Source organism: Neopsephotus bourkii, unplaced genomic scaffold (assembly GCF_033783945.1).
Source record: "Neopsephotus bourkii isolate Nb327-2 ecotype Australia unplaced genomic scaffold, CSIRO-AGI_Nbou_v1 NB_107, whole genome shotgun sequence".
In the NCBI taxonomy this organism is placed as follows: Eukaryota; Metazoa; Chordata; class Aves; order Psittaciformes; family Psittacidae; genus Neopsephotus; species Neopsephotus bourkii.
The window spans coordinates 7,363,916-7,391,282 of NW_026900624.1; the positions used below are offsets into that span (position 1 = coordinate 7,363,916).

The 27,367-nt window shown below is 45.2% G+C and overlaps 1 protein-coding gene across 5 annotated transcripts in view; it reads right to left on the reverse strand.

Moving 5' to 3' along the window:
- The window catches only part of PARVB (parvin beta), a 67,744-nt gene extending 43,089 nt beyond the window's left edge, over nt 1-24,655 (reverse strand). Inside the window, exon 1 of one of the 5 annotated variants that reach the window (XM_061359124.1) lies at nt 24,285-24,655. In XM_061359124.1, the coding sequence (XP_061215108.1) occupies nt 24,285-24,399 (115 nt within the window). In that variant the 5' untranslated portion in view covers nt 24,400-24,655. Of the gene's footprint in view, nt 1-1,498; nt 1,658-2,722; nt 2,918-7,132; nt 7,157-7,293; nt 7,400-24,284 lie in introns of those variants that run through there. The other 4 variants (XM_061359144.1, XM_061359160.1, XM_061359152.1 and 1 more) reach the window with 4 other exon arrangements.
- Nucleotides 24,656-27,367: the final 2,712 nt, after the last annotated feature.

The window sequence follows — 27,367 nt, forward strand, 5'->3', positions numbered from 1 at the left end:
GTCACTATTCCCCTTTCCCACTGGAAAATCAAACCACAGGCTAATCATTTGCATGCAGTCTGCAAATGTAACAAAATCTGCACCAGTACTTGCTTTTTTCCTATCACAGAATCACATCCTGCTTGATACAAGGGAAGATAAAGAGATCCTATTGCCCCAGAGGAGGCCACGGAAGCAGAATAAACTGCAGTCCTCACTCCCCACACTGATACTTGAAACAGGTGCTTAGAACAAGTTAGCACATTTCTTAATTACAGTTCCAATATGTTAATTAATTCTGGTTCAGAGCATTAAATTGAACATGACTTAAATCCTCACAAGCAGCGAACAACAGCCTTGTATTTTGAGACCTTATGGCTTATGAACCACGTTAGAGCAGGTGGTTACAGCTACTATGGCATAAAGCCTGAGGGAAAAGGGGCTGCCAGCAGTAAGTACAGCTTGCTTTCTGTATTGTGTTCGTATGGAAAGGGAAGGTAACAGAACAGCACTCTCAACTACAATGTCTACAGGCCGAGATTTAATGCCCTTAATAAATGGAGTTATTAAAGAAACTCTTAATTAATCCTTTTCAGCACTCATTCCCATTTCCTTGAAAACCTCTCCAAACAAAAGTCAGGGAGCTAAGAGGCCTCATGCAACAGACCAAACAAGCTCTAACAACATGCCTTACCCAGCCTGTTTCCATCACATGCCACTAGAGGTTTCCCACTGGAGCAGCTCCTACACTGTGATACCAACGGGAGTAAGTCCACCAGGAGGCACAAGCAAAATAATTCGGAAACGAGACTGCAAATAAGATATTTTAAACCCTGTTAGGACTATAAAAGCCCAAATTCCACTTAAATCAGACCCCTTTTGAAAGTACCGGCCTTGTTTCTAGATTTAACTCTCTTTTCATTATCATAGCATTGCTGTCATTCGGGGAATGCCAAGCGTTCAATAAGGTCAGGGCATAGCTGTTCCTAACGCTCTGCAATTGCAGAAGAGAGCTGCTAAGCTTCTCTGGGCAGTGAATACATGGTACTGTCTTCAGTGTAAGCTATGTAAATAAAATGCTGCATATGTTTCAAGCGAGAATATTTTTAAATGCACCTAAACTAGTTTTATTCCCCCAAAATCAATGAAGATTACATACTTGCTCCTTTTTCTTCTAATATAAAAATGAACTCTACCCTTCCTAACAAAAATACCTTGTTTCTGAGTGATTTACTAAGCTAGAAGAAAAAAATAATAGAAATTTGTGTATTAAGCCCCCATCCCTCACAACATGAAGAGCCAGATAAACCCCTACACTTCAGATCCATTCCGGCTAGGCCAGATCCTGAAGAACCAAAATATCCTCTGTTATGGCTAGCAACAAGTCACAGTTATTTCAGCAGAAAGCCCCCCACAAAGCTTGCTGCCCAGGGACAGCCCTGCCTATAAAGAGCCTGTCCACCATGTCCTAGGCAGACAGCTTATAAAGAGATCTTGCTACAAATATAATGCTTCCTACCTCCTTTTTTGCGCCTCTTACACAGGAGCCCTGCCATCCCAGCCCCAGCAGCACAAACAGGTCACAAATGAACCAAATGGGTTGTCTGAACACTGAAGGACTGGCAGCAACTGGATAAGGGGCTACCACCTCGGGACTGCCAGACCTGCGTTAATTCGGGCATGATGACACAGGAGGAGGCACTAAGATAGCCTTCCAGCTGCTAGGTGTGGGGGGGCCAGGAGGGAGGACACAGCACTTGGTCATGCACTCCCAGCCAGAAATCCTTCCCTACCCTTGCTGCTTCCACAGATAGCCAGTTGCCTCACTTGGCCTGCTGCTGGCCCCCTAAGAGCAGGTACCTCAAATATGACATTCTCTCTTCAAGAAGCTTCCTGAGAAAGTCACCTGTACCCACTGGACAAAGCACAGTTCGGTTCCCCACCCTGCCAGCATGTCCAGTAACACACAGCTTCAAATATCAACAGCCAGCAGAAGCAGAGAAGCAAATGCGCTTAGGAACAGAAATTTTCCAGGGTGTTCCAACACCTGCAGCACTCCAGAAGTCTTTCAATGCTGTGCTTGAACAAATGCTGAGGACTTTTTATCCTGCTTGCTTCCCTCAGTATTTACTTATCACTGCTGAGCAAAGAAACAGAAGCAGGAAAAGGAAACCAAGGCGCAACACTGGAAAGAAACAGAGAAACCGCAATAAGCAAGTGGAGACAGCTAAAAATAATAGTCAGGATGGACCAACAGGGTAGAACCTGATAGGTGTTTCAATGAAAATTTACAACAAAGAACAGCATTCAGACCATGCTTTCACAAACCCAAAGGTACTTAGAAGATTATGGATATTAATCAATTGGCAAACACCATGCCCCTTGACTTAACTGTGGCTTTGCTGTAAAGACTTATGCCAGACCTCACATCAAATGAGCCATGCATGCAGGCAGGTATTTTACTAGTAGAGCAGAGATGCGCATGCACAATAGGTGATAGTCATGGTAGGTTCCACATGAGGCATTACTGCCTGCTCTTCACCTGGCCATTCCCAAGTTCCCTTCTTTCCCCGCAGAAAACACCTTCCCCTGTTGTGTTGCAATTGTTCTTTTCTCTCCAAATGAGAACTGTGTAAAACATCTTCCTCTAAGCCTGATCATTTCATTTCAAACATCAGTCAGAGTAAACTTGCAGTAGAGGAAGACAATGAAGGGGTAGGAAACTGAATACAGGCTGGTGCACCATCACTTAGTCCAGACTGGTCCCCAGGAGAACCTTCCCTGTATCTGTCGCCCCTGGCCAGTTTGTTTGCTACCAGCAGAACACCACGCCAGGGCAAACGTCTCCCTCAGACATGGCAGCAGAACTAGTATGAGCAGCCCCATCATCCAGGGAATTCTCTCCTGATCATGGAAAGAGTTTACACCCACCCTGACCTACAACACAGACTCTGTTAAATGGTTACAGCTTTAATGTAAAACCTGTCAATGGCCTAAATGACTCAGCTGTGAATTTACACAGGACAAAACAGGTGTAACTACAGGCACAGAGGGTTGATGCCTTGGAAAGGTATCTGGCAGAATTAGCTATGATTTCTCCCAGATGTCTGCTAGAGCCTCCCTCCATTCTGGCTGCATGTCTCTTCTTTGAGCCAATCCCCAATTAACAGGCAGCACTAGTCCTCTGAACCATTTCAGTACCCCATCCGCCAGCACCACCAAAATCCACATGTAACACAGGATGGGCAAGAGGCCAAGGCATTCAGCAAAAACCCTGAGTATTTCCCTAAATGAGAAATTTAAATTCACGAGGAAAAGGTCACTTCTCTCCTGGTCCCCAGGAAAGCAGCAAGGGTTCTTGGCAGCCCTCCAATGTTTTAACAATCTCTTGGCAGTGTCAGCAGTCAACATGATTTAGACACATTGGAAGCTGTGCTGGCCTTTCAAACAAATTGATACAATGAGCCAATCACACACACATGTGCTCTACAGCACTACATCTGTAAGCCAGGCAGGCTGTCTTGTGCGTGGGATCACAGGCAAACTGCACAGAACAGGAGCAATCAGCTGCAGAAAGTTGGAAGTGCCACCAGAACTGTCAAGGATCTCCCACAAGACAGGAAGTGGCCTTTAAAGTCAGCAGGATCATGATAAAAAGATGTCCCCGCTTTCTCCTTTTTATAAGAAAGAGAACTGTCAACAATTTCATCCTTTCTACCTTCACTCTTAATTATTTTAGTGTATTTTAAAAGATATCAACAACAGCACAGTTGGTGTTTTAAGTCCTTACCGTTCATTGCCTTGTTATTAAAAAACTGACTGCAAGCCCCTGCCTCGTACAAAAACAGATGGTAAATGCTACTTAATTTTAGCTGTAGTTATTTCTGACTGCAAGGCTGAATCCCATCCCACGGAAAGCAGCAGCTGTTGTGACGCTCATGACAGGTTTCTGGATATGGTGCTTTCTTTCACATTCAACCAGTGCCGAGCTTGCTCCACGGCACTGCCTGACCACAACTTTTACATGATGCACTTTCATCTCGTGATGAAACCCTAACTTTACAAGCTATAAGACTGCTCCGTAAGCCCTTGGCTCCATTACAGATGATTTGTTCAAGTAACTTTGTCATCCTCTTGGATCAGAGCAGCACACAGATGGGAAATGTGCAATGATCCCATAACTCAAAATGCATGGGAAGCTCTCTTCCTGCCCCCAATGCCTCGCTGCTTCCCCAGTTTCCTTACTCTTCCCAGAGACAAAACTGACCAGCTGCACTTTTTCAGACAGTGACTCACCTGCCTGCAACTCACATCCTAAGAGCTCAGATAACCATGTGCAAAATAGAAAGTCCACATTCAAGATCACTTCTACACCATTCAGACCAGTGACACAGCCCTCATTAACTCACACATCAGGTGAGATGTGGCCACACGACAAATCCCCCTGATGAAGCTGCCGACCCTTGCATAGAAGATTCACCATCTGCTGGAGCTCACGCTTCCCACAGAAGGTGTCAGACCAGAAGGCAACAGGTTCCTGGTGGGTAAAGACGCTTCAGTGTCTATCTCTTAACCTGTTCCTCTCTATGCCTGTCACAGACAAGATTTTCCCCTGACATCTAAAACTCTTTCACAAAAAGTCATCTTCAAAATTGTAGCCTTCTAGGAACATTAAAAAAAAAAAAAAGTTTTACAAAACATGGCATTTTCAAAAAAAAACTTGTACTGAAAGATTTCAAAACCATCCCCAAACATAATGCATGCTGGTACACTGAGACTTTTTGTCTCTTTTCTAGAGACAAACCACACACACAACTCGCAACTCTGCTACGGCATTACTAATCACTTAACATTTACAAAAGGCTCTAAGGTCTTTTGATAGAGACTGCAAAAGAAAGACAAAGCCTCCGTTAATTATAATAGAGAATTAATGGTCCCAGGCAGATCAAACTCAAAGACATAACCAGATCCACATAAAGGCTCTGTATCAAGGGACTGCATTCAGAGCAGAACTGTGGTAATAAAGGAAATTATTTATGTGTCTCAGTAGGCAGAAAGGGCAATCACAATGGCCAAGCTCTGCCACTCAAAGAAATGGAAAAACCTAAAAAGGGGGAAAGTAAAGCTAAAAGCAACTTTTAGGAAAAGGCCGCAATAATGCTTTTAGTTTAGTTGCAAAGAGAAGGCCACGCTTGCTTATGCAGATTGTTAAACCTACACAAATGACAGTCTATTCTGTGACTGCCAGAACAGAGATCTTCCCTTTATTCTTGCCAGAGGTAAAATTTGTATGTAGTGTGGTAGCAACATGTTCAATACTTGAGCCAGTTGGAAATGATTCTGAGAAGTTGGAGGTTGGTTTGTTTGTGAGGGTGAATTACTGCTTTCCACACACAAAAGTTCTTATCTTACTATCAAGTTGTTTGGGGGGATATCGGGGTGTGAAAAAAGGATCTGCATTTTTTGGTGGGTGACACCTGTGTTGAGATAGCGCGTATCAATGTGGCTACAGCTGACCTGGCCAATGCATGCACATGTACAAGCCTTTCTGATGAAAGCAAGGGTGAACTGGCACAGAATGGGAACAGGCAGAGATGCAGCAGTGTGGGAGAGAGGAGCACTAACAGACCGCAGCAGCTGCGAGTGTCTGTCAACATCACCAGCACTGGCAACTGAACACCAAACCAAACAAAATGAGACTCTGTAATTACTAAGCAGAGAGATCTTTAGCCAGTTACATGGGTTCAATTCAGCAAGAAAGCAAACCCTGCAAAAAGCAAGCTGTTATGTGCTGAACCAGTTTTCTGCTCCAGGTCCTTGCGAGTACAGTGCTGGAGCTGCCAAGAAAGAGGAAGGATCCTGTCCTCACCCAGCCACTGCTACAATGGGCAGCCTGACCTTGATCAGTCATCCATGGACAATACAACCAGCAAAGCAGTTATGCTCCTGGAATAACTCAATAGATAGACTACCCCTGTGGTATCGAGCTGGCTCTGATAGCAACTGACAAAGCCACAGCTGACCCACCGTGCCTCCGCATAAACAGAGTGATACAAGCCAAGGTGATACCACAGTACTAACACAGAGCAACTGTATTTAACATTCAGGTCTTCTTTCCAGCAGCCACACTAATCCCATTCAAGCCTCACAGCTACCAGAGAACCAGACCAGAATTCATCTAAGCATTTGCTCCCCATCTGTTTTAGTCTCCTGCAACAGGTTTGACACCCACTTAGCAATGCTTAACTAGGAGTCCTTCAAAGTAAGTTCTGCAAGGCAGACAAGACTTTAACAGAAGGACACAATGAGCTACGGATCTAAAATTAAAAGTCAAACTTCATCACTTCACTGTAAATCCCTGTTTCTCATTTCTCTCATTACTGTCTTAAGGCATAGTTATATAGCTGTTTTCATCAAGCAAACATCCATGACATCAGCAAAGGGATACTCCAGACTTCACCTCCATCTCTAGCAGCCATTCATCCTTCCATTTTGCTGGCACTAGTGGTTGCAGAAGCCATGCTATGGCAGAGACCAGATAAGAAAGGAAAAAAATACAGTTTTCACTGTGTAGACACACAAATACTAACACTGGTCAACACCACCACACCATCCCTACCCAAAAAAAAACCCCACTCAACCAACAGAAATAAGAGTGTGGATAAGAATGGTGTTTTAAAGTATTCATAAAATTGTAACTACAAAGGTGAGGTTTTCAAGTATAGAAAAGCCACCCAGTAGGACACTGAGCATGCACACTGACCTACTGACCTATGAGCTCTGCTTCAGTCTCCCTGCACTGACCTTACGATGTCAATCCCGTAGCTTTGAAAATAGCACATTTTTTAATCCCCTTTCTTCATGCCTGAGACATGTAAGGATATTTTTAAGCAGCTCCCAACAAATAGTTCTGACATTTTGTCCTCCCTGCCTGAAACAGAAAAATGCTCCCCTTCATGCAGATAAGCAAGGAGAAGTCAGCTCATAATATGCTGCAGCATTTTAGTATGCACACTGGTTGGTATAGCTTACGGTAACACATAACTCAGCTGATTTCCATCCCTCAATTGACTTCTTTCCTTCTCATGGTTTGACATGTCATTTGTTAGTACCCAAACGAAATCCTCTTAGTTAACTGTCCGTGCAGTTTTACCTGCTTCAGCTTACTGCTTTCCCCATATCCTTTACCCTGTTTCCCAAGGCATGAAAAGATTAACCAATCACCACCAAAAGCAGTCTACTATGTAAACATGAAAACATTTGACGTTGCTTGTTCTTCTGAACATGTCAAGAGAAGTATAGAGTAACACTCACTTTTGAAGGCAGTGATGGCAGCTGAGCACAAGTAACAGACACCGTCTTCTCCAGCTGACAGTACAGAGCTCAACAAACATCACACAAATGGAAAGGAGCTATGACTTGCAATTCCAAAAAAGCAACTCTTTTGCTTGTGAAACATGACTCTACAGAAAGAATAAGTCAAGATAAATGATCCTGCAAACCACAAAAGTGCACATGCCTAACTGCTGGAGTTGCCCAAATGTCACCTACAAAGACAAGGGAACCCCTGAAAAACACTCCTCTATAGCAACTGTATTTGTAACACACATGTTGAGGGTTTGCTAATAAATACTAGTTTTCAGTTCAACAGAGCACAGGACCAGAGGAGGGACAAGTTCCAGACTAGGAGCTTTAACCTAAACACTCAACACACAGTTTTCAGAGTACCATATCCTGAAGCTGCTTTTGTCCAGCTCTCTTTCCTGTGTCCTACCTGCATCCAGGGCTGTAAAGCAGTGTATTGAAACTGAACTGAAATATCTCACTATACAAGCAGACAATGCAAACTATGAAGAATTTTTCTCAATGGTTTCCAAACAAGTCATATGTGGAAAATTATTTTACTTGTTGCTTTGAGCACCAGAGGAACCTGCCAAGACAAGCACTTCAGCAACAAGCACTACAGACCTCACTGTAAGAGAAAGTCTGGAACTCATAGTCCAAGGCCAGATAAAAGCCAGTCCACAGGGGAAGGGGAAGGTACAGTGAAGATAGCAGCTACCATAAAAGCATTCAGATGTATAACTCTGCCAGGTTTAAGTAAGAAATAGGCACCACCATGTCCTAATGGAACTGCTGAAGACCATTTAGGAAGAGTGGAGCCCAGGCCTCTGACTGCTATTCCAGTCCAGTCTCCCAAACACAGCCCTCAAGGGATAACAAAACACAATCATAAAACAACAGCCAGCCCAAGAATCAAATCAAAACACTTCCAAAGCACAAGAAAATGTCACGTTTCACCACGTACCAGAAAGACCTGCAGCTATTACTATGCTTACTTAGTCAACACGCCAAAGTTTTACATGATACGCAGCGCTATCTTTTTGTGGTCTCTTTTAAAGCCTTTGCATATACCAGGTCCTATGACCTAGACAAGGTGGTGTTTCAGTGGGGCTAGACATCTCAAAACTTTCAAGCTCAGCTTCCGTTCAATCCCAAAATAGCTTTTTAACTACACAGCCTCTTCAACTCACTCTCACTGAAGCAGCAGCCATAGCAGTGGCCACCCAGTGAAATCCATGCTTTTCTCCTCACTAAAAGGTTAGACAGGCAAAAAAGGCAGGAAAAAAAATTTGTTCTTTTGCTAGTACTTCAGTTCACAGTCTGTAAAAGGACCCTGATGAGAAGCGCAGTTCCACTGCACACCCTTGTATTCACATGCTCATAAATCATTAAACCACAGACTTCATGCTGTTTAAGAAATGTCCTTATTCCAGCCTTTGAAGAGTCTAAGCTGCCAGGGAGCCATGTAAGATAATTTGTTAATACAGGGTGGAAAGGACCACAGGAGGTCTCTAGCTGAACCTCCTCCTCAAAGCAGGGTCAGCACTCAGATCAGACCATGCTGCTTAGGGCTTTATCATGCCTTGTCTAAAGACCTCCAAGAATGGAGGCTGCACAAACTCTCCAGGCCTCCTGTCCCACTGCTTCATAGTGCCCAGCATGGAAAGGTTTCTCCTTTTGTGCAGACTGAACCTCCTATGTTTCAGTTTATACCTGCTGTCTCTCCTCTACTATGCACGATGCTGAAGAACCTGGCTCCAGCTTCTCAATAATCTCCTCATATGTACCAGCAGACTGCTTATTAAAGAACTCCCTGAAGCAGTCTCTTCCATAAGACAAGCAACTCAGATCCCTCAGCTCTCCTCACAGATCTGGCCCATTGCTAAATGTGCTCCAGTTTAGCCATGTCTTTCCTATACTTAGGAGCCCAGAAATGGAGACAGTATATCAGCTGGGATCTAAGGAGTGCTGAGTAGAAGGGGATTATCACTTTACACAATCTCCTGGCTGTGCGCCTGTTATCCAGCCCAACAGCCCAGCCCAACAGCCCAGTTGGTCTTCTTCATAGCAACGGCACACTGCTGGCAGTTGTCAGCTCACTGTCCATCAGGGCCCCCAGGGCCTTTTTCAGCAGACCTGCCTCCCAGACAGGCAGTCTCCATCCTGTATCATTGCAGAGGGCTCTTCTTTCCTGAGTGCAGGACTTCTCATTTTTTCTTGCTGGATTTCAGAAGGCTCCTGTCAGCCCATTTCTCCTGCCTGTCTATGTCCCCCTGCCCTCAAGTGACACTTGCATACTGTACGAAAATACACTCCATCACTTCCTCCAGGTCATCAATGCAGATGTTAAACAGGACACATCTCAGGACAGACCGCAGGGCAAAGGGCATAAGAGCAGCACCATATCCCCCTTTTTTTGCACAGGGATTAGTTACTCCATTTGTACTCTTCCAATGTAATAGATATGAAATCCTCCACAATCCCAATACGGCTCCACAGAATCATGTGGCCAGCTATGGTGTGAAGCACCAAATTATTCAGCCTCCCTGGAACAACAGTGCCCAACTCCTGTGCATTCCATATGAAAGTGGGATTCCCTGGTTTCAAATTAATTTTATTTCAATTCTTGGAGAAACCTTTTATCAACCACCGGATCAACAGCACATTTGTTTAACAAATGAAGGCACCCAGTGAGGATGTTTTCTACCACGATTCTGGGCAGTACGGCATCTGCGCATAATGCCACTCATGGTAAGAAAAATAACTCACTAAAAATTACAACTTATTTTACCAGTTTATCCACAAAAAATAAAATCCACATGTGTTCCCTGTTGGTTAAAGAGCCGGCAGAAAAAGGCTTTTTAAGCAGGTGCTGAACTAGCTTGCCAAATGTTGGTATCTGTGATCTGCTTGTTAACATACAAATGACAGGAATTAAGGGATCAGAAATAAACAGTTGGAAAAACAGTCTAAAACAAACACCTTAAATGTCAGAGTCATGGCTTGGTCAAGCACAGCTCCCTACCCTTCTTATTGCTCTTAATACTGATGTCAGCAGAGCAACAGCCACCACAGGTTAGTTTTTTAAACTAACTGATACAAAGTCAAATGATACTGAGGATCCAAGGTGATAAACTATGGCCCGTCACTGTGCTAATGCAGCTATACCTGCAGTGCTGCAGTTAGCAGGGCTCATTAAAGAGGTTTAAATTACATTTGAAAGAGCGGAAGGGATACAACCAGGCTGGGTAGAAAAAACCTGGGGGCAGCACACCAATGTTTAATGGACATTGTGCTAGCAAGGTCCTTCAGTCTGATGTCTCAGTGGAGGCAGGGGATGGAGATCCAAGCAACAGCAAAGACATAAGGACTACTGTTGTGTTAGAAACTGCAGAAGCAACTGAAAGTGGTCATGTCATAAAAGTGGTTACCAGGCCTTGAGCAACCTGGTCTAGTAGGAGGTGACCCTGCACATGGCAGCGGCGCTGGAACTAGATGATCTTAAAGTCCTTTCCAACCCAAACCATTCTATGATTCTAGGTAGAAATTAGGGCTTCTTTTCCCAAAAAGACAGCAGGATCAACAGCCCAACCAAAGTGCATCTACACCAATGCAAATAAGCATGGGCAACAGCCAGGAGGAGCTGGTAGCCATTTTGCAGCCGGAAAACTATGACAGAGCAGCCATCACAGAAACATAATGGGATAACTTGCACAACTGGAGTGCTATAATGGACAGCTACAAACCCTTCAGAAGGGACAGTCAAGGAAGGAGAGGTGGTGGGGTAGTCCTGTATGCTAGGGAGTCTTTTGGTGGTCTAGAGCTCAATGACTGTTACGATAGGGTTGAATGTTTATGGGTAAGTACCAGGGTGAAGGCCAACAAGGCAGATATCACAGTGGGAGTAGGTTACAGACTACCCAACCAGGATAAAGAGGCAGACAAAATACTCTACAAGCAGCTGGGAGAAGTCTCATGATACCTAACCCTCATTCTCATGGGGGACTTTAATTTAGCAGATGTCTGCTGGAAATACAATCCAGCAGAGAGGAAACAGTCTGGGAGTTTCCTGAAGTCTGTGGAAGTTAACTTCCTGTCACAGCTGAGGAGGAAGCCAACTAGGGAAGGCGACCCGCTGGACATGTTCTTTGTGAACAGAGAAGTACTGGTGGGTCTGGAGGCCATCTTGGGCACAGCAATAATGCCATAATAAGAGATTTAGATTCTTGGAGAAGTAAGAGGAGCATCAGCAGAACTGCTACTTTGGACTTCCAGAGAGCAGATTTTGGCCTGTTTAGAAGCCCGGTTGACAGAGTCCCTTGGGAGACACTCCTGATGGGCAAAGGAGTTCAGCAAGGCTGAGCATTCTTCAAGAAGGAGGTTTTAGAGGTGGAGGAGAAAGACATCCCCATGTGCTGAAAGATGAGCCCACGGGGAAGAACACCAGCCGAACAGAGAGCTTTGACTGGAACTCAGGAAAAAAAAAGAGTTTATGGCCTTTGGAAGAAGGGGCAGGCAACTCAGGAGGACTACAAGGATGTAATGAGGTTATGCAGGGAGAAAATTAGAAGAGTCAAAGCCCAACTAGAACTTAATCTGGCTACTGAAGTAGAAGACAATAAAAAATGTTTCTAGAAATACATTAGCAACAAAACACAGGCTAATGAGAATCTCCATCCTTTATTGGATGCAGGAGAAACATAGTGAAAAAGGAGGAGGATAAGGCTGAGGTATGTAACACCTTCTTTGCCTCAGCCTTTAAGAATAAGATCAGCTCTTCTCTGGGTACCCAGCCCGTGAGCTGGAAGACAGGAATGAGGAGCAGAATGAAGCCCCCATAATTCAAAAGGAAACAGTTAATGACCTGCTACACCACTTAGACACACACAAGCCTATGGGGCAGGATGGAATCCGCAAAATGGTGTTGACTGCATAAATGCTGTCCTAGGTTCAGCAGTAGCAGTCATTTTTCTCCTTCTTAGTAGCTGGTGCAGTGCTGTGTTTTTGACTTTCAGCCTGGAAACAGTGCTGATAACACCGATGTTTTTAGTTGCTGCTCAGTAATGTTTACTCTGACCAAGGACTTTCTGAGTCTCGTGCTCTGCCAGGGAGGAGGGGGAGCTCGGAGAAAGCAGAGACAGGACACCTGACCCAAACTAGCCAAAGAGGTATTCCATACCACAGCACATCATGCCAGTATATAAACAGGGGGCAGTTACCCGGAAGGCCCAGACTGCTGCTCGGGTCAGGCTGGGTACTGGTCGGTGGGTGGCGAGTGGTCGTTTTCTCTTCCCTTGTTATTTCCCTTATCATTATTATTATTGGTGGTAGCAGTAATGGGTTTATGTTATACCTTAGTTACTGGACTGTTCTTATCTCAACCCGTGGGAGTTAACATTCTTTCAATTCTCCTCCGCATCCCCCTGGGAGCCAGGGAGGAAGAAGGGGGGGGGGGAGTGAGCGAGCAGCTGCACGGTTCTGAGTTGCCAGCTGGGCTTAAACCACGGCAAATGCCTACCAAGCCACTTTCAATCATTTCTCAGCAGTCCTGGCTAACCAGGGAGGTCCCAGTTGACTGGAAACTATCAAATGCGGTGACCATCTACAAGAAGGGACAGAGGAAGGATCCAGGGAACTACAGGCCTATCAGTCTGCCCCTGGTGCTGAAGGAGGTTATGGAGCATCTTGAGTGCTGTCACATGGCACATACAGGAAAACCAGGTATGAGGCCCAGTCAGCACGGTTTTATGAAATGCAGGTCCTGCTTAATTAACCTGACCTCCTTCTATGACAAGGTGGATAAGGGAAAGGCTGTACATGCTAATAAGGCCTTTAACACTGTATCCCCCAGCACTCTCCTGGAGAAACTGGCTGCTCCTCGCTTGGATGGGTGTACTCATCCCTTGGTTAAAAACTGGCTGGATGGCCAAGCCCAAAGAGTGGTGGTGAATGGAGTTAACTCCAGTTGGTAGCCAGTCACAAGTGGTGCTCCCCAGGGCTCAGTACTGAGGCCAGTTCTGTTTAATATATTCATCCATGATCTGGACGATGGGATTGAGTGCACCCTCGGCAAGTTTGCAGATGACATCAAGTTCTGTGGAAGTGTTGATCTGCTGGAGGGAAGGAAGACTCTACAGAGGGATCTTGATAGGCTGGATCAATGGGTTGTGGCCAGTGGCATTAGGTTCAACAAGGCAAAGTGTCGGGTCCTGCATTTGGGTCACAACAACCCCATGCAACGCTATAGGCTTGGGGAAGAGTAGTTGGAAAGCAGCTTGGGGGAAAAGGACCTGGGAGTGCTGATTGACAGAGCTGCTCATGAGCCAGATTGTGCCCAGGTAGCCAGGAGGCTAGTGGCATCCTGGCCTGTATCAGAAATTGTGGGCAGCAGGGGCAGGGCAGCAATCATCCCCCTGTACTCTGCACTGGTGAGGCTGCTCCTCAAATACTGTGTTTGGTTCAGTTCTGGGCCCCTCACTACAAGAGAGATATTGAGGTGCCGCAGCAGGAGAGAAGGCCAATGAAGCTGGTGAAGGGTCTAGAGCACAAGCTATATGAGGAGCTACTGAGGGAACTGGGGTTCTGGACAAAAGAAGGCTCTGGGGGACTTTATGATTCTCTACAGCTACCTGAAAGGAGATTGTAATGAGGTGGATTTTGGTCTCTTCTCCCAAATAATAATCAATACAACAAAAGGAAATGGTCTCAAATTGCACCAGGGGAGGTTTAGACTGGCTATTAGGAAAAATTTCTTCTCCTAAAAGGGTTGTCAAGCATTGGAACAGGTTGCCCAGGGAAGTGGTTGAGTCCCCATCCCTGGAGGTATGTAAAAGATCTGCAGATATGGCACTTAGGGACATAGTTTAATGGTGGACTTGGCAGTGCTGGGCTAATGGTCAGACTTGATCTTAAAGGTCTTTTCCAACCTAAACAATTCTATGATTCTAATTATAGATTCAAGATCGCTGTCAGACCAAACTCAGAACAGATCCAAGATACAACTATAGTGTTAGCTTTTTGCAGCCTGTCTTAACTTTCCAATGGAACCAATTGACTCTAATACTGGGAGCCATGCACAGAGAAAAAGGCAAACAATAATCCCAAGGGACAATGTTATAACCCTACTCCAGGGAAGGTATATTAAGCAGAAACTGCAAGCCTAGATGCCCTGATACCTTCTAATATTCTACAATTTCTGAAGAATATCCTGTCATTTTTGCAAAGCCTCTAAATCCGACTGCTGAACGAGGCAAGCCACTCTTCTATTTTAAAATGACAGAAGTGTCTGCATCTGTTTAATAACACACATGCATATACATCTGCCAAACAGACGCAGTGGAAAAGACACTTTCGGAGGATTACACATATTTCTATTTAAAGAGAGTAAAAAAGACACCATGCCTCTATAGGGACACCAGAATAGCTCTCCTCCTCATCCAGCTCTCACACTTTCCTTCCTTACTCCGAATAAATTGTGTATGCAGCCATCTCAGCTAATGAAAACTTAACAATAAGGCCATATGGCAGCTATAATGGAAAATACACTGTTTCTTTTTTCAGTGGATTTATGGTTCAACCACTCAATGAAAGAAGTACTAAAGAAGGAACCGGACTCCAGGAGGCAGAACAGCTTGCTTGTTTTATAACCAAAATGGGAGCATATATTGAAAAGAGATTTTACAAGAGTTCATATATGATCACCAGACAGGTCTTGGGGATCATAAAGCAGCTTTTTTTAACTTCCAGAAAAAAACCAACAAAACACGAAGAGGCAAAACTGAATTCCCAAACATCCTGTTGCTCACCATTAACAAACCCAAAACCAGAATCCCATCCCATGGCTTCCCCTCTCAGCTTAAGGGCTCCAGAGACAGGTCTGTAGCAGATGCACAGAAACAAATCGTGTGTACAGTATTTATAATTAGAAGCTTTGTTGTGTGGATATATGTTCCTCCACAAGGAAGTGACAGTGATTTAAGGGCCCAAGGGGTACAGAGCCGCTGCTCTCAGCCAGTACATATTGCCAGGTGTACATGTTCTCTCCACATCTGGTTTTTCAGAGCAAGACTTGACTGGATTCAAATTACAAAACCCTGTAACCACGTACATTAGCCATAATACTTTTCCAGCTAAACTAGACATACACAACAGAAGTAATGAATTTGGGGTTGCAGCTTTCTACTTGGCCAACAGGAGAGTACTGAGCAGTATATGGTTTACCCTGGAGAGATGACTCGGCCACTGACCTGTTAGTTGTGCAACACAGAGGTTCCTGTTCTCACTTCCCCTCCATAATCAGCCCACCCCAAAAACAGGGGTCACTGTCACTCACACAAGAACTTCTGGTTTAGATACCCCCAACAGAAGGCTGTACAGAATAAGGCACCTGGGCATCATGACAGCTGACCAGAACAGAGCTTGTGCCATCAGTTACATCCAGAAACTGATATAGATCAGACCTTTCTCTGGAACAACCTGGCTGACTTTCAAGTCACTGGCTTCTGCAACAGAATACCCAAATCCCGTTAGTTCAAAGAACTTAGAGGTTTGCTGAAGTCACAATTGCTGTAATAAGCAGAGGTCAGCACAAGCAGAAACCTTTGGGAAAAAAGGTTTCACTTCTTTTTTGCCAGCCTCAACATCTCCTGAAATTACTGTGAGGAGTTTGAGGGCTGGCCTTCAGCCTGCTGCTGAAGTGAAAACCTTGCCCCACCAGAATAAGAACACAGACAGACTGAAAACGCTGAAAGGAAACAAGACTCCAAGGTTAGGAAGACACATGCACAGAGCCTTCTGCATTACCAGCAGTAACAAGGGTGACAAGGATCACAAACAATTTATATTATAGCTGAATATATATAGTAGAAAACTCCTCTTTTATACATATATAATATCAGATATATATATATACATCAGAAAACTTCTCTTTACTACACATGCAAGTGTTTCTGTATGAACACACGTCCCCTTCAAGCCACCACATCCCAGAAACCTTGATACAGACAACCTCTCAGATGCATGGCTGCAGGTCAAGATTTCTCACGATGCCCAAAAGAGTTGTACACTTGACTCCCATTGAAAACCAACAGCAATTTGGCACCAGAATCCCTCATGAGCAGCTTTGAAGTACCAGCAACACTGGTTCTTCCACAGCTACAACTAGAATCTCCTCAGCTGTGTCCATGACACTTTTATGCACAAGGTGTACACACTAAAATTCTTTCCCACTTGAACAGCAAACCTGTAGCTGCTGAAGGTCCCTTCCAATCTCTAACATACTGTGATACTGTGATACTGTGAAACACCGAATCGTGCAACCAGCAGACTGCCTCACGCTGGTCTTGAAACAGACGACATTACTCTGGATCCCTGAGTAATAAGTTGTTCTGACACACCTTCACAACGGAAAGAGCTTGCCAGCTAATCTGCCAAATCTCCTAACATCAAAGCATGACCCAGTGCACTGGAAGACTCCAGCAGCTTCATCTGGTTTTGGATCAGCTGGCCTATAACAATTCTTGAAGTACATACTGTTACACGCATAACTATACTAAATCTTCTGGACTCCTGTATTGCTGACATGCAAATCAGTAGGCCGCATTTGTTATAATAAAGAGATCTAAAATATCACAACTCTTAAAAACACAAGTACTTAAGTCAGTATGATTAGATGTATTTATGAAAATGCATTGCAGAACACCATCTGATCTCCCTGCACAGATCCACCAGTGGGATCAAGAACTCCCCCTTCACACCATTCAGCACAGAGCATCTGCACAGACTTTGCATAAAGTTGTCACTTTGCACTCCCTCTATTTCTCCCAGGTCCACAGGCAGCCCTCCATCCATCAGTCTCACCAGGGTCACCCACACACTCCTCAAAACAGAAACAGCCAGACGCCTGCTTCTGGAAGTTTCTCCCAAGATGTGAGCATTAATAATCCCTTAGAAGAAATTAAAACAGGTATCATTGAACAATGGCTTTTAAGTAAGTGTAAACTTCAAAAAGAAAAGATGTCGCTTTCCAAATCCTTGCATTAGTATTTTTAAGAAATTCAAAATCTTGTTTTGGAAAATCAGAAACATTGATAACCACCTTGCTAAGGTTTTATGATAGAACATAACAGTGTTCTTACAGTAAATCTTATGTTAATGAATGCAACTCTGAGAATAGAACAGCTTTAAAATGTCTGGTTTTCTTAAGTAAAAGCAAGTCACTTTTTCCAATCCACAACTGAAGAGCTACAGAGCTATTTCACACATCTTGCTGCATCCCGTCTGGAAGCAAACTTTCAGCTGTAATTCAAAACTCTATTGTCTCAACAAGAGACTGTGCCTAAAGCTGCACTGGGGGAACCATCCTAGCCTAGCTGCAGTTACAGAAGAAAAATAAGGGGTTTAAGACACCATTAAAAGGATCATTCCTGTGCATGTGAAGATCATTTTGGTTGAGACATTGATGAAAACTATAAACACAGTACAGCTTTTGCCCAAATTGAACACAGTTTCAGAACCCAAACAGGCATTACTCTAGCAAGGCTGAAACCAGACCTGGTCAGAAGTATGCTTGAGCCCCACAGGAGAAACTCAGCAATTATGCTACACAGGTTCCAACTGGAAATTTAGGTCTCTCTCTGCTTAAATTAAATTTGAATTTGCATATGTCTGCACAGTCTTTCTAGGGATATATACACATATCCACAACAGTATGCATGTTTGATAAAACTATATGTAAATTCCTCTCTTAAAAGCAAGTAATTCTGCTTAAACAACACCTAAGTCATCTTCTGTATGGATACTGCAGCAGCGATAGCCCATTACAATGCACAAACACACTTCCCTAGCCAACTAAGACTGCAGCAAGTGTATTTGTGTGAAGCAGGACCACAGTATCAGACCCTACACACTTTGCATTTGTCTCTCCATCTCCATCACTGACACATATTAAGAGCAGGGAAAGTAAGTTAGATTGGGGGTGCACTCCTACAGCAGTCTATTGAAAGAAAGTGCCTTAAAAATATATTATCAAGTCAGGAGACAGTAAGAAGCAAACAGTTAAAGCTTATCCCATATAGCACTTCATGGATCTGCGAGAGGCAGATTTGCTCATGAAGTTTCCTGTTGGGTAAGAAAAACCGCAAGCCTAGGCAGCACTCTGCAAGTTAACTGGCACTTCACCACTAGTCAAAAATGTAGACATGCCTCAGGACAAAAGCTAGTGTGCAGGCACCACATCAGTAGCGCACCTCCATCCTGAGCTTTCTAGGCACTAAGTGATGCCAAACCCCAGTTCTTCCACTACAGAGAGGTTAAAGCAATTATTCTACCAGCACCAGTTCAGAAAGTAGGATATATGGGCACAGCCAGAATGAAACACAGTCTGCAATAGTCAGGAATGGTTGTGACTGGGACAAAAATCCTGGGCAAGAATAATACCACCAACATGAGTGATAGCTGGAAGGTGAATGAATATTGGGATAAGGATGCCTTAAAGCCTTACATTTTTTTAGGATCTATCAAATAGGCATCTGACAGCATCATTTTAAAGCTAAATATACTTGTTAGAAGTACCAGGCAATCACTAGAAAGTAAGTAAAGCAAAGGCACAGCACACAGACACAGAGAAGTTCATTTTTTTGCAGTCTGTTTACAGTGATACACCCCTGGAGACTGCATAACAGAGAGCATTAAAAAGATTTTAACAGTTTTCAATATACCATGTTCAAATAAAAGATGAGATACATTTTCTAAGTAAGCCCAATTCTCCCATCTGTTGCATTCAAGGGGATGTCTTATGGACTTGACATGTTCTCATCAATACAATGGCAATGAAGTAGATCTAGTTTTGAACCTCTTTTCCCTCCAGAGAGCAACTACCCACACAAGCAGCCCCATCAGTTTCAAAGGAATGATAAAGAAACTGTTTCCTCCATTTTAATTCTGCTGTTGAGCTGATTTCTCCATGTTTTTCCCTCCAGAAAGCTAAAGTGGATCAGGCAACAAGATCAGTCCCACCTGAACAATTTGGAGATGAGTTTTAGCATGTGTAGAGCTGTGAGAAATGGGCAGATTATGCAGCACCTTTGCCTAAGGTCCCTGATACTAGAGACAACTCAGGCAACAGTTTCTTTCCCTGAACTGTCATTGGTTTGCCAGATGACACTTCCTCACCCTCCAACTTTTCCCTCTCCAAAACAGCCAACAACTGCCACCTATCTATGGCAGAAAAACCTTGCCATTTAGTGAAACAGGCATCTACCAAGCTATTGACCAAACTGGCAAGCCCACAGGCATATGCAACAGTAAACTTTCCACAGCCATCCTGAGGCACACACCCCAGGATCAATACTTTAACTTCCTTGATATGTGTAAAACCTTTATATTACTCTGCTACTGTTGCAATAATTCTGCCTTCTGCAGCACTGTCATATCTCTTTTCTCCCCCTCCTATTGATTTCATCAGGCACAATAAATCTGGAGCACTCTGCTCACCCCTATGCCCACCCCAAATCGTGTCAAGGGAAACAACGCTGAGCAATTAAGTCTGTTCTATTTCTCTCACTGACTCCTCCATATAGGCTATATATAAACAGACACATGCACAGATACAATAACAGAAGGTTTATTTAGCCAAACACCTGCTGCCCAGATCTTTCATGTGGTGTGTTACGAGGAAAAGAAAACAAAGCTTTGCAAGTAGACTTGAAGCAAAGTTTGCAGCAAACACCTTCCATTATTTCAGTACAAAGACACCACTCTGACCGACAGGAAAGGGGAGATTTTTTTTTTAGTTCCTTTTACAGAGGGAGATGAAACACAGCACTATCTGAAACAGTATCTTTTATATCTTTTACAGGGTCTGAAAAGAAGCTAAGGGATCATCTAGCTTACTAATTGTACCCTGCTGTGGGCTTTGCCAGCATCCCAATAGTTTCCTAAGGTATTTAAAGCGGATTCTGGAGCTCCTGAAAAGACGCAATAATTTTATTAATCACGTTACTAATGCGGCACATCTTGAAAGCCCAAGATACAGGATGACAGAGCCACGTCACAGTAACATCAGGAAAACTTAGATTTTTGCAGATTTCCACATAGCCTAATAGCAGGGTGAGGAATAAAAACCAAGTGGTCACACCAGCACTGGAACTAACACATCCTGGTTTTTTGAGGATGTGTGTCATGACTGATTGTGAGATTAAGCACGTGCACCTCCATACAGCGCTTTCCTCATGGCCAGGTCCTTTCTCCAGCTGTGTCCCTCCCAAGTGGAGCCTCAAGTAGTATGTAAGGGTTGAGCTCATCTGCAGGTTTTTCTGCTGTGGGACTCCACTATGATCTTTCTATACTCACTGGTGACTCATTTTGACACAATCTGTAGTCATTTAATAATCCTTAAGACTGGGAGTTTTCCCTTCGGGGCACTTTTAGCCAAACTTAAAAATATTCCTGGGAAGGAAGAGGAAGGGAGGAGCCAAACAGTGAGATCACCAACCCCATACTTCCATAGGAAACCAGGGTAAAAACAGCTTCCCCATGAACAACAGTGGCTGCTATTTCTTTTATGTCAGGACTGCCTAGTAAGTCAGTTCAGCCATAAAAATTCAGAAACATAAACATAAGGCGTAATAGTGTAAAGCAGGGTTTAAGGTAGAAATTCAAAGGCTTCCTCAGTTGGAAGCCTTTCTACGGGTTTTCCTGTAGAAAAGGCTTCTTCAGTTGGAAGCCTTCTACAGGTTTTCCTAAAACCTGCAGAACTGGACTTAAAACATAGATGAATTTGACCTAAGGTCTTAACCCTACCTCACCTATCAGCACTTGCTTACAGAGAACAGCGTCATTCCATACTGCTAAAGCAAGAGCAGCAGCAAAGATGTTTATATGATACAGTAAATGCTTCAAATACTGCCGCAGGGACTATCACCAGCGCACCTAGGAACCTTATTTATCCTCCCTTAACACGGTGAGGGTATGAGCTTACACTGGCCACCTTGACAAGCCTGATGAACACTCCTATCCCAATATAGGCTCTCTAAAATTAGATTGCAGTGTGTCAGAAATAAATAAATAAATAAATTTAAATTTAGTTGCTTAACTAGAGTGCGTTAACCATGCTTAACTGTTATCTAAAGTGCTTAACTGTTGTAGGTTGGTAGCCCCACATTGTAGCCATTTATGAAATGGCTGCCACCCATAATTGAAAGAAGAAAACTGTAAGTAACAAACGAAAACTTTTTCACTATCATTATAAGGATCTTTGAGCTGTGTGGTGCAGATGTTGCGCACAAAGGCAAAAAGGATATATATAACTGGATTGCAGCTCTTGCACAGACCAGGATAAGGTGGTTATATGAATACAGCTGAGATGGTGACAGCAGGCCTGTATTTACACAATACAAAAGACAGGCAGTGGAAGCAAGGAGTACATATAAAGAACCCTCCGGCTTCCTTGCTTTCCATGCCGTTAGAGGCAGAGGAGGCAAGACCGATTTTCGGTTGTGGCAAATTAACAGTCAGCATTTCCATTTGCTGTTGTGGAGAGCTGCTGGTGGAGAGGGCAGCTTTTACTCTGGGAAGATCACTCTGACCTCTGCTGGTCCCCTTAGAGAAAGTCAGCAGAAACCGCCTGAAAGGAGAGAGGGAGGGAAGGAATCCCCCAAGCACAGAGTAAAAGTTGACCACATGGCTCCTATATGGTCTATCAACTCAGTTAGGGAACACCACTCACATAAGCTTCCAATTTACTTCTGCTTCACACTCATATACAGAGATGTGGTTTCTAGCCCTGAAATCTGCTCTTGCAGCTCCCCAGGTCCTACCCACAAGCCATGGACCTGCCTCTCTCCCCCTGACACAGACCTCACCACACCACCTCACCACAGCTTAGCCGTTGGCCCCTTCCAGTTTGACAGCCGTGGTCTGGAGAGCCTGCATTTGGGAGCTACCCCCTTGAGAATGTGCAAAATGTAAAGAGTAATAAGCTGATTCACCTTACAAGGAGGACCTCAGCCTGTCACACCCAATGGGTTGCTCCACAGGCTTGCAGACAGTCTTCCTTCCTTCACATTTTCAGGCTGGAAGGAATACTCACACTAAAAGCCCCATCACATGTTTTAGTCTCCTCCCCATCACACTGATAGAAGCATGACTGTCATGCTTCACAGCCACAGCAGTGGTTCCCCACTAAGTTAGGAAGGCAGTAACCACAACAGGCCCTTCCATCACCAAGAAGAGCTGTGGCCACCGGAGTAGGTAAAATCACATGTAAACTCAGCAAAACAGGAGGGTGGCTCCTGCTAAAAGTGGTCACCCCAAAACCATCACCTAGCAATGACCACATTTCACACTTAAGAAGGGACAATGCCAACCTGTTTAAGCCTCCACTGAATGAAATGCACACTTGTGGAGTATGTGGTCGGAGATGAGCTTTCTTCACCATCTTCCTTCAGAGGCAAATGAGATCATCAGGAAGGCACGACTGCTTCTGCTGCTCCTCAGCAAAACCACGTCAGAGAAACGTGATTAAAAATAGCTGATAAAGGAAATGGCAGTAGGCCACACCAAAACAGCCAGAAGGAAAGGGAAGCCATTTCCCTGCACAAGGTTTGGAGGCCAAATATTTTATTTTAAATATTAAAAAGCTACCTTGTAAACGTTGCTGGCAATACCCAAGGCGGATGAAACATGCTCACTCAACAGCCAGCTGAAAGGAGGCTGGAAGTCGACTTTCATCCCTACGCTATACCCAGCAGACACTAAAACAAAACCAAGGCCAGTTTTAACGAAGCAGTTAGTCAAAATTGCATTAAATCTTACAGCAAGGGCACCAAGATTTCCTGCTGGCAGACTGGGGGTAACATAGAGGAAAGTTTCTCTACAGAAGCCAGTATCTGGTCAGTTTGGGAAGGCGAAGAGGGCAGAGTACACCAGTGTCAGAGTAGACAGCACTCGGGAGAAGGTACCCTTTGTGCATACAGGGATGGACCATCTTTATCAAGTCTAGTGGCAAGACATTGCCTCCCTATCTACAACAACAAAAGAGTCGTGTTGCCTGGGACTAAACAGTGCTATCTCTGCACAGCCTCCTGTGCAGGCGGGCTGCTCTGAGAACACCTTGTGCACGCACCCGCATCAGAAGGCCAGCCCAAGGCATCTGCCCTGCTCAGCAGCAGGGATGGGTGCCAGTGGGGCTGAGCACCCCACCATGGAACGGGTGCCCATCCACTGAAGCTGAGGGAGCTTCTCCAGGCTATCCACATCAAAGAGGGAGACCAACACTGGTTGGCACCAGTGGTGACAACCCAAATAAATACCCAGTGCAAATGTGCCCATGTGAGATTCTGGTGCTCGAGGGCTAGGTGATTTTGCGTTTGGTTATGAAAAGCACTCTGGCAAAGTTTAAAGCCTATGGATGAAGCGGGCCTTGAATGAAACACAGGTGGATTTAATCGTTCCCTCGTGGCTTCCTCAACTCTAAACTGGAAGAGGAACGACACCCGCAGCCTCCTTGTCACTAGGAATTTATTTATCAGCGGGTTCGAAGGTTCCATCCCCAGCTCCAGGCAGAGGTATGAAAGCAGAGCCGGGAAGCGGTAGTCGAAGCGGCCAAGCCCCCTGAGGCATGCCTCATGACCGGACACCTCACACCGGCGTGCGGCAGGGCCCAGCCGCTGGCACTTCCCGGCATCCCCCCAAGGCACGGATACCTCTTGGCAGCCCTCCCCCTCCACTGCCAAAAGCCCCGCAGGGGCCGTCCGCGCCTCTTGGGGCTCAGCCGGGCTGAGGCGGCCAGGCGGGCGAGGCCCCGGTCCCCCCGGAGCCGCAAGCGCTGCCAGCGCAGAGAGCGCGGGCTCCCCGCGGAGAGACGGGACGGGACGGGACGGGACGGGTCGGGACGGAGAGCTGCAGCGAGTCACGCCGGCCGGGTGCGCGGTCGCCCCTCCGCGCCGCGCGGGCGGACTCACCCTCTTTGGCTTTCTTCTTCCTCGCCAGCGTCCCGCCTAGCTTGCCCAGGAACGACTCGTCTTTCTTCATCCTGTGGGGCCGCAGCGTCGGGGATCGGACGGGCGCGGCGGACATCGGGTCTGCTTAGGGTCTCACCGGGGACGCCTGCCCGAGTCCTGCCCGATCCCTGTCCCGCCCGGGGCGCTGTGGCGGCGCCGAACAAAGGCGGGGAGTGGGTAAATCAGCCGGACAGCCGCTACAGAGCAAGTACAGCCGGCAACGAGAGGCGGGGGGTGTGGGCCTGAGCCCGAGCCGCAGCCGAGGGCAGGGGGCGGGCTGGGAGCCGCTGCCGGCGGCCACAGCGCCCTGCCACGGCCGGGAAGTCCGCGGGAGGCGAGGCGAGGCGGGGCGGGCCGCCCCCTACCCCGGCCCCCTGGCCCGGAGGGCGGTGACCGGGGCTGACCCGGGCCCGCGGGCCTCACAGGGACCAGGTTGAACGGGGCTTTGAGCAACCTGGTTTAGTGGAAGGTGTCCCTGCCCATAGCAGAGGGTTGGAACTGCATGAGCTTTAAGGTCTCTTCAACCGAAACTATTTTATGATTTTGTGACAGACCCATGAGGATGGAGAAAGAAACGGGTAAAGTGCATTGCAGGAAAGCAAAACCCTCGGTCCCATCACAGCCAGGACAGACGACAAAACTGAGGGCAGACTCTTAGCGTGTGCCATTTGCCACTGCTAAGTGCCCTGCTTAGCAGTTTCTTGCTGGCTACATTGAGATTTGCCTCCTAATTTTGAGCCACGCACCTCTTCTGTATGACCAGACCACCTTATCCTCCTAGCATGTAGCCTGTTAGGTTTGGCATCTCTCTTGTGGTAAGGTTGAGAAAGGGGTCGTAGGCTCTGTTTGCCAGGCCCACGTGTACTGAGGCTCACAGGCACCTGTGGGAGGTAAGCCATCACCCCCCAGGGCTCTGAGCACTGCTGCAGCTGTAAGCTTTAGTGAATCCATGCAAAAATGGCCAAAACTGGAAAGTTGGTTTTGATCCCACAGAGAGAATTTCTTATTACTTATCATTTTATGGCACCCAGGAGCATGACAAGGGCTTTGTGGAATACACATTAAAAACAGATCCCGAAGAGTTTATAGTGTTAGGCTCTGATCCTGCAAAGTTAAGCCCCTGAAGTGGTCCTATTGACTTTAATGAGACTACTGGGTACCTAAAATCATGCACAAAACCTTTGGCCATGCTCCTGCAAGTGGCTCCCTGTCAGCAGCCCTTGCCCCAACAAAGAGCAGCATTCAAGCAAAAGGAACTTGGTGTAGGATCTGCACACCCAGCGTACAGGACAGATTTCCATGCTTGACCTGACACAGAAGTAACACTACACAACACATCCAGAACATAAGGTAGCAGAGATACTTTACTGTGTCCTTTCACCAGGGATTTAACCTGAGCTAATCCTGCCTTTCATAGAGACCTACCCTTGTCCCTCACCTCCTGCTGCTTGTTGCTTTTCTACAGGCACTTAGGCAACTAATCAAAATAAAAGCCCAACAAACCAAAACCAAAGCCCAGCTTTCCAGTGGGAGTAAGCGTAAAGTCACGCAAAGGCAAGAGCCTGGAGAAGGGAAGCGGAGGGAGCATAACACATGACTATGGCTGGGAAGACCCTTTCAAATAGCTTCTGTAAACTGGAGGTTATCATGAATTTACAGCTTCATATGATGGAATAATGACTTGTTTTGAGTAGACTGTAATTCCCAACTCTAAATACATCCAAGTGTGAACACTAACTTTGTTTTATTATATTATTCTTTTAAGATGATGCTTTCAGAGGAAGGTGCCAGACCAGACTGACATGTTTTAATCCAGCTTTGCAATTATAAAGACATTACTGAAGAACAGGAGGAGTGTTGCTTCTTTGAGTGGCAGAACAGTGGTGAAGGGAAGTTCAGATGCTTTTCAAGAAGAGTTACACATTTCAGAGTGGACAATGCAGGGAACTTTAATCAAGAGCCTGTATGTGACTCACCCTGCAGTCACAGGCCAAAGGGACCCACTGCACTCAGCAACTGTCCTACTGTGTCTGTTGAGAATATGATACTATTCATGCCCTAAACTGCAAGAAAAGCTGCACAACACTCTGCATTTCATGAGAATGTCTTTTCATTAAATGAGGCAGCAGACATCCTTCAGAATGCAGACAGAAAACAGGAAGGTGTTTGAACTGGAATGTGACTTTTGGTCCAAAGAGGAACACAGCACAGGATGCAGTTTTATTTTGCCTGAAAGCATTTCTAAGAGACTGAGCATTTTGCATTTCTGTCATAACTGCTATTAGCAGAGCATGGAACAGTTTCTAAATCTAGAGATAATGTTAATTTACCTATCTTGCGATTTTAAACTGGTATATTTTTGTATAAAATCTGTGGTGAATTTCTGTGTAAAAATATTTTGCTTTTCCCTGTTGAAAGTAATATTTGACATAGTAGCTAATGAAGGATTCAAGAAAATAGTGCTTGCGCACCTGTTTCTGATTTATTTTCTTTCTGCATTTGAACCATTGACTTGCCTTGTAGGTTCCATTTCTGTTGTATTTGCGAATCAACAGCAGAGTGGCAGATAAACAAATACTGTTTCAAGGCATAGAACTAAGGGGTAGTGACAGGTTTGGAGCAGGACCTGTGGCTACTTTTCATATTCACCTTTAATGGATTAAATTTCAAGTTTAAAACATTCCTCTGCTCAAGCCACGTACTGCTCCAGCACAGCGAGATCTGAAGTGACCTGCAGCACTGCTGTGCATTACTGGCAAAAGCCATCAAGAACCAGGAGTGAAGTTTCTACTTCTCAGAGTCCTGCATTGTAGGGAGCTTTGACCAGGAGCTCCTTACCAGATTAATGAGCATTATTTCCACATCCATAATTTCTTCCAGTCCCATACTACCACTATATTATGTGTTATCACATCATTTAAACATCTCATAAAATAATGTATACTGTGGGGTTTAACATAATGGTCACTCTCACTGGCTATGCAAGCAGCATTAGCTGTTCCTGCAAGCCATGCTTCTTGTGGTCTGCTTCACCAGCCAGGATG